At 52.7% G+C, this 6,600-nt stretch overlaps 1 protein-coding gene across 1 annotated transcript; it reads right to left on the bottom strand.

The window, feature by feature from the left end:
• Positions 1-4,060: 4,060 nt before the first annotated feature.
• FIGNL1 (fidgetin like 1) lies at positions 4,061-6,600 on the bottom strand. Its single transcript, XM_054571279.1, has 2 exons — positions 6,573-6,600; positions 4,061-6,224 (listed from the first exon to the last, which is right to left on the bottom strand). The coding sequence occupies exon 2, from the start codon at positions 6,212-6,214 to the stop codon at positions 4,187-4,189; it is 2,028 nt and encodes a 675-aa protein (XP_054427254.1). The 5' UTR covers positions 6,215-6,224; positions 6,573-6,600; the 3' UTR covers positions 4,061-4,186.

Genomic DNA, 6,600 nt, shown 5'->3' with positions numbered 1-6,600 from the left:
TGCGTTTCCAAGCTCCCTTGTCCCTGGGGGTCTAGGCCGACAGCTTCCGCCACATCCGTTTTCCAAAATGCTCCACGGGCTTTCGGTGGGTTTCATGGGGCCCCGCCCGGGACGGGTCTCGGCCACAGGCCTTTCGCGCCCACCCTGCCCTGGCCCCTGGGGCTGCCGGGCCGCGCCCTTCAGCTCCCGAGAGGCGCCGCTTCAGCGAGGGGCTCTGACCTTTCCATCCTTTGAATGCTTCACTAAAAGGATGTGGTCGCACCCTCTGCTTTTCTCCAAGACACATTTTCCCGACAATAAATCTCTTAATTTTAATAGACATTGAAAGCACCTTATTGCTCCGAATACTACCCAGGAAGCCTCATCTAATACCTGAAGAAAAATACGGAGGGGAAGACGGGACGAGGGGGAGGAGGAAGGAAGGGGAAAAGTGTTTTCACACACACAAGCACATCCCTGATATGTCCAAATGCACGTTCCTCGTGTACTCCTTGTGATTCTCAGGAAACATTATCCTTTTGAAAAATAAAACACAGGGAACATTAAGAGACCAGAGCACAAAGATTCTGACTTTCAGCGCCGAGAATTTTATACCGGGCGGGGCGAAGCACCTTTACGGTCGGTCGTTCGTAGGGAAAACAAAACTGTTGTGTGTGCTCACAGTTGTAAACCTGCGTCTGCCCCGCCCTGTGTTTTATATAGAAATAGCCCGCTGGGCGGTTTTCACGGGGCCCTGGGCCGGCGCAGACTTTCCTAGTGCCCGCAGGCTTTTCTCATGCGGGCCCAGCTCTTTCCGTTTAACGTGCTGCCTTCTGCTTCAAGCTGGTCACTGACCTCAGAGCTCGTTGGGTCGGTAACAGGAGTCACCCAATTATCAGGGAATTGGTTTCCTTGCTTTTTTAAGATCTTATTATCTCTACAATATTATAAAGCGTGTACTATGTTTTACATAAGTTAACACATTTAATGCTATAAATACTATACGGAATTCTCCACTTTTTAAAAAATAATTTTTTAAAGATTTATTTTTACAGAGAGGGGAAGGGAGGGAGAAAGAGAGGGAGAGGAACATCAATGTGTGGTTGCCCCTCACGCGCCCCCTACTGGGGACCTGGCCTGCACCCCAGGCAGGTGCCCTGACTGGGAATCGAACCGGCGAGCCTTTGGTTCACAGGCCAGCATGCAATCCGCTGAGCCACACCAGCCAGGGCCCAGTGCTCCGGTTTCTAGGATAGGCATCTATGGCTTGATTCCTCAGCCTGGTCGTGTTAGCGGCATGTTAAGTAATAAAAGCCTACCTTTAGTTCCCCTTGCTAACCTACCTATTGCGTAGGGGGCTGCAAGAGACAAGCCCTGCTCATTACTTAATAACGTTGCTCCATCACCCACGTTGCCAAGTTGGAAGGTGTCACAGCCTCGTGGGGGTGTGCGGGTGGGGCTCGCGGCCAGCCGCCCCTCTGTCTGGCGGCGATGCCAATCTCCCTACAGTCCGTGTCTGGGGTTCAACGGAAACACCGACCCTTCTGGTCAACCGGAGGAGTCACTGAACCCACAGGGAACCGGTGAGCTCCACGCAGCGGGGAGCAGCTTTGCGGCTTAGGGTCGCATCTGACGCAGAAGCTGCCCAACAGGCCGCACAGCAGACACGAGAGAATCTTTGACGTTAATTAGAGCAGGATTAAGTTTTTCCCAAGTACTCAATGAACTCATGAAAAACCATTTTTTTCCTCATTTCTATGCAATTGCAGAGTGGACACTGTGTGCATTTTCCACTCTAATTTACACACACACTGGTTGAAAGGAATAAATAATGAAATACATTTATTTTGCATCTACTAAGCTTATCCATTAAAATAGATTTATCTGCACCATTTCCCTTCAATTACAATCGTGCCCTAGTTTTACAGCAATTTTCTGCGTTTTGTGAAATGACGTTTCCAGCTTATCCGACATTCGGGCCGCAGCATCCCACTGGGTCGGAAGCATGCGCTCAGCCAGGCCGCCTCCCCAGGCGTCGGAGGTCAGCATCACCTGCACCCCGGCTCCGGGGACACAGAGGTCACCCAGCCCTGTGGCGGCCGCAGAGGGGGCGTCGCGTGGGCCGCCGCTTGCTCAAAGACTCCTTTGTGAAACGGGTTTCTGACCACGCGGCTTCCTCAAATGGAGAGGAAATCTGTGTGCCTCACAGCCAAGACCTAATGCAATCCTGAGAGCTTTGACCAACTTGGAACTGGCTGAATGACGTTGCTGAGGACTCTGAGAGGTTTACTTCTAAACACAACCTCGCAGATGTGCAAAGCACGTACTAAAAACCCATGTTTCTAAGGCTCGCTTACTGTTTGGCCATCGCCTCTCCAGCCCCATTTCCACATGCAGTGGCACATTTTCTGAGGAACGGACCCGGGGCGTTAGTTCCTACCCCTTGCCTCTCTGCCGCTTCCTAACCTACTGGCACACGCACACGTGCACACAAAACAAAAAGCCCACTGTTTATTCAACAATTGTATGTTCCATACTTTGAAAATAGTTTCATTTAAAAAAGTCGGATCAAATGACAAATAGAGGGCATTTTTGTTGCAGTCCAAACAACGTTGTGCATGGCATGTCGGCCGTGGAAACCACCCCCCGTGAGTGACCGCTGGCTCCCCGGCCTGCAGCAGACGCACCCCCAGAGCTCCCAGCCCGCCTCCCCGACCCCCGCAGCCCTGTGCGGCCTGCGCACTGCCTGCCTCTTCGCAGAGCCGGCACCTGGGGCTCTCTCCCTGCTGGTGATGTTTGTAACATGCACTCCATTTTTAAAAACGGTTTCATAAAGCCCCGTGAACAGATCCAACAATTCTCCACGGGTGGACATCCAGGTTCTGTGCTTTTTCACGCATTCGATGTTCCCGTGAACTCACCTGCGTATGCTGACACCCAGCAGGGGAATGGTTTTGGGTAGATGTGACCAAGATGCCTTCTGGAAAGGGCGGGTTTACCACGCTCCCCGCACAGGTGCGGCAACAGCCTCCTCTCCAGGTCTTTGCTGATGCTGTAAACTACCAGTATTATCCCACCTTTCCGAGCGTTTCAATCATTTCTAGTGTTTAATTTTACATTTGGGAGCTTTTGGCTCCACGTACTGTATGAAAGTTAGCGACCGCTAGGGAAGGCAGTGACAGGTCACAAAGGCATTCGCCCTCTTTTTGTTCCCGATAAACAAAAGGTAAACAAGCTCCCGTCCTGCCCCGCACGCCCTCAGCAGGCGGCCGGCTACATTAGCCCACGCACACGATGGTGCCCGGGGCGGCCCTGGGACAGGGCTGTCGGTGTTTGTTAACGCGGGAAATGGCGACAACAGACTTTGAGGAGAACGATCTGGCCGGCAGAGAGGACGAGGAGGACAACCTGTCCTGGACACAAAAGCTGGGAGGCGTGGCTCTCCGGTGTTTATACTGCGTTCCCAAAGGGGTGGGGCAACAGGGGTTTTTATTTCCTCCCTTTAGTTCCTCTCTACTGTCTGATACTTCCAATGGACGTGTACTGTTTATAGGGACCTGCAAACATTTACTTCCGAAGGGCACGGATGTCCCAGGCTGCCGAGCACTGCCCCACACACGGTTACGCCTCGCCCGCCCCCACACATTCTCCATCTTTCAATTCCACAGTTCATCTCTGCTATTAGATTACCCTTTCCTCTTTCCGAACACACTTTTATTAGTTACTGCTGGTGAGAGGAGAAAACACTACGAGGTTACAAACCAAAGTAAAAACTGGCACTCTCACTCCAGCGTTTGGTGAGAGCTCAAACACTAACAGTGAGCAATGCGCTGTCTCAAATATGAACCACGACATGGCCAATGAAAGGTGTATACAAATCATACATCCTCATATACAAGGAAGATGTCACGTTTCAGTTTGAGCTCACTGTTCATCCCAATACCGATCTTGAAAAAGACCTGTTAGAAACAAAAGACCGAGTTTGGTACAAATGGTCATACACATCAGGTAATAACTGGAAGACGCACCAAGCTTCCATCGACCGAGGCTGCCAATCAGCTGCGAAGCCAATCTGTTGTGTTCCACGTTACTGGCGGCATCAGGTTCAGAATACGCACTGCAAGCACCAAGAATGGAGCCCGTGTCCTGTCCCGAACGGGGGAGACTGCACCACAAAGATGCCCTCCTTCGAGCCACAGCATCCCATTTACCTTCCGCAGCCAAAAGTTCGGTCCCAGTTCTCGTAAAGCTCCAGGTCTTTGGGGGACACACTAGGCCGCACAGTCCGAAAAGCGTTTTCAAAATCCACATAAGCTATGGGGGGAACCTGGTCCGCCGCTATCGTGGCGATGTCCACAGTCTGCAAGCTGCGAATGGGGCCCAGGGACGCCTCTCGGCACAGCTGCGTCACATCGGCGCCCGAGAACCCTTCTGAGCGCTGCACCACCAGCTCCAGCTCGTCCTTGCTGAGGCGGCACTGCTCCCTGGACATCAGATTGACCACTATCTGTCGCCGGGCGGAGGCGTCTGGGAGGGGGATATAGAGCCTTTTCACCAACCGCCTGCGGGCAGCCTCATCGATTTCCTGAGGCCGATTGGTTGCTCCCACGACTAGAATGCGATCTTCAGAAGATGTGGTTGCCCCGTCTAACTGAACCAGAAACTCGGTTTTTATCCTCCTAGAAGACTCATGCTCACCATCTCCCCGCTGGGATAACAGGGAATCGATTTCGTCGATGAATATCACGGCTGGCTGCTGACACCTGGCAACAGCAAACAGGGCACGGACCATTTTCTCCCCCTCGCCCACCCACTTGGAGGTCAAGGAGGAGGCAGAGATACTGAAGAAGGTCGCCCCCGACTGACTGGCGATGCACTTGCCGATCAGGGTCTTCCCAGTCCCGGGAGGACCGAAGAGCAGGATTCCTTTAGGCGGCCCTCGCAGCCCGGTGAAGATGTCTGGCCTCATCATGGGCCAGACGACGATCTCCTTTATTGTGGCTTTGGCGAACTCTACCCCGGCGACATCTTCCCAGTGCACCGGGGGCCCGTGGTCCACAATCTCGCTCATAATCAGTTCGATCATCTTTGGCTCCAGGCTCTTGAGGCGCTCATCGGCCGGGCGTGCTGCCTCTGTGGGCCCCGCACCATCGGGCCTGTACTGCAGGCCCCCACTCAGGTCCCCCCCGTCCGGCTTAGCTACAGGAGGGACGAACTTCCCGAAAATCCCTCGGGACCTGCTGGCGCCCAGAGACTTCTTCACACCGCTGTAGGAGGACCCCGACACGCGCGGGGGCTGGTGGAGCTTTTTCTGCTGCTCCGCCCACAGTTGCTCCTTGGCTGTTTTGAAGGCCGGCAGGCTGCTCTCCTCTCTTCGGCCGTTATCTTCCGTTTTGCTAAAAGCCGTGTTCAGGGTTGGGGCCGCAGGGGCATTGGCAGGGCCGGAACCGTAAAAAGCAATCCCGTCCCGGGGGTTTTCACCGCCAGAAGGAAAACGGGACTGACTGGAGAGGAACATACTCAGTCCTGTGCTGGCTTTTGGAGAGCTGTTATTTTCCTTTCTCACACTTCCAAATAATGGTGTGGCATGAAATTTGGTGGTAGCTAAGTCACCAAAAGGTGTTGAGAACGTGGGACACGTCTTTGGGGTGTTAGGCACCGCAGGAGGCTGGGCATTCTGAGGGGCCAACGCACTGCCCTCTGGGACGTCTCGGGTCCTGTCTGTACCACGAGCTAGGTCAGCCGATGGGTCACTCTCCCCAGAGCCATGACAAACACTGAATTCCGAAGGGCCGAAGCTCACGGCCTCTTTGTGGATTGCCACCGCAGCGTCAGCAGGGGCCAGCAGGGAGTCTCGGAACTTGGCGCCAGCCCTCATCATCTCCTGCACGCTGCTCATTTGGAAAACGTTCGTGACTGACAACCCGGACTGCCACTTGTCACTGTTGGTTTGCTGAAATCTTGCTAAAGTTAAAATGCTTTCTGCATAGTTATTCAAACCAGTTCCAACATTGTCTGAATCAACGATTGCAGAGTATTTCTCTGCGTACTTTTTGAACAGCCTAGAAGCACAGGCCTGGGAGATCTCGGCATTGGCCTGCGCATACTGAATGCGCAGTATCTGCGCCCGGTAGGCGTCCGCCTTCTCACCGGCTGTGCACGTGCCAGATGTAACTGCAAAGTAGTTCTTCTGCCATTCACTCAGGTGCACAGACCGAGCGTCGGAGGCCTGCATTTTAGAGGCTCTACAACAAAGACAAAAATGAAAAAGTTGTAAGAAGAGGAATACAGACTTTTAAATCTCTGCTCATCTGAAAGAAGGCATACTGCATCTCTCATTTATGAGGTCAATTTATAAAGACAGACCACTCCAAAGGGAATCCTAGTTTTTCATAAATTTCAAGCATTCAAGGTACAAAAGATTAAAGACCTGACTGAATAATGCTTCACTATAGGTTGAACTGTTTCAGTTATTTAATAGTTTTCCCTGCGAAGAGGGAAAGCACTCATAAGGAAAGGATTTAAAATTAATCAGCAAAAGAAAGGCGACACCGAAGGAGCACGGAACTGCAGACAAACCAAGCACAACAAACCAGCCTGGGGTGGAAATCTGGCCTCCAA

This window comes from Pteronotus mesoamericanus, unplaced genomic scaffold, assembly GCF_021234165.1.
Source record: "Pteronotus mesoamericanus isolate MK-2021 breed Mesoamerican mustached bat unplaced genomic scaffold, CSHL_Meso_final contig_220, whole genome shotgun sequence".
Classification (NCBI taxonomy): Eukaryota; Metazoa; Chordata; class Mammalia; order Chiroptera; family Mormoopidae; genus Pteronotus; species Pteronotus mesoamericanus.
Note: the sequence above shows the minus strand (reverse complement) of the source record. Positions and strands in the feature narration are given on the sequence as shown.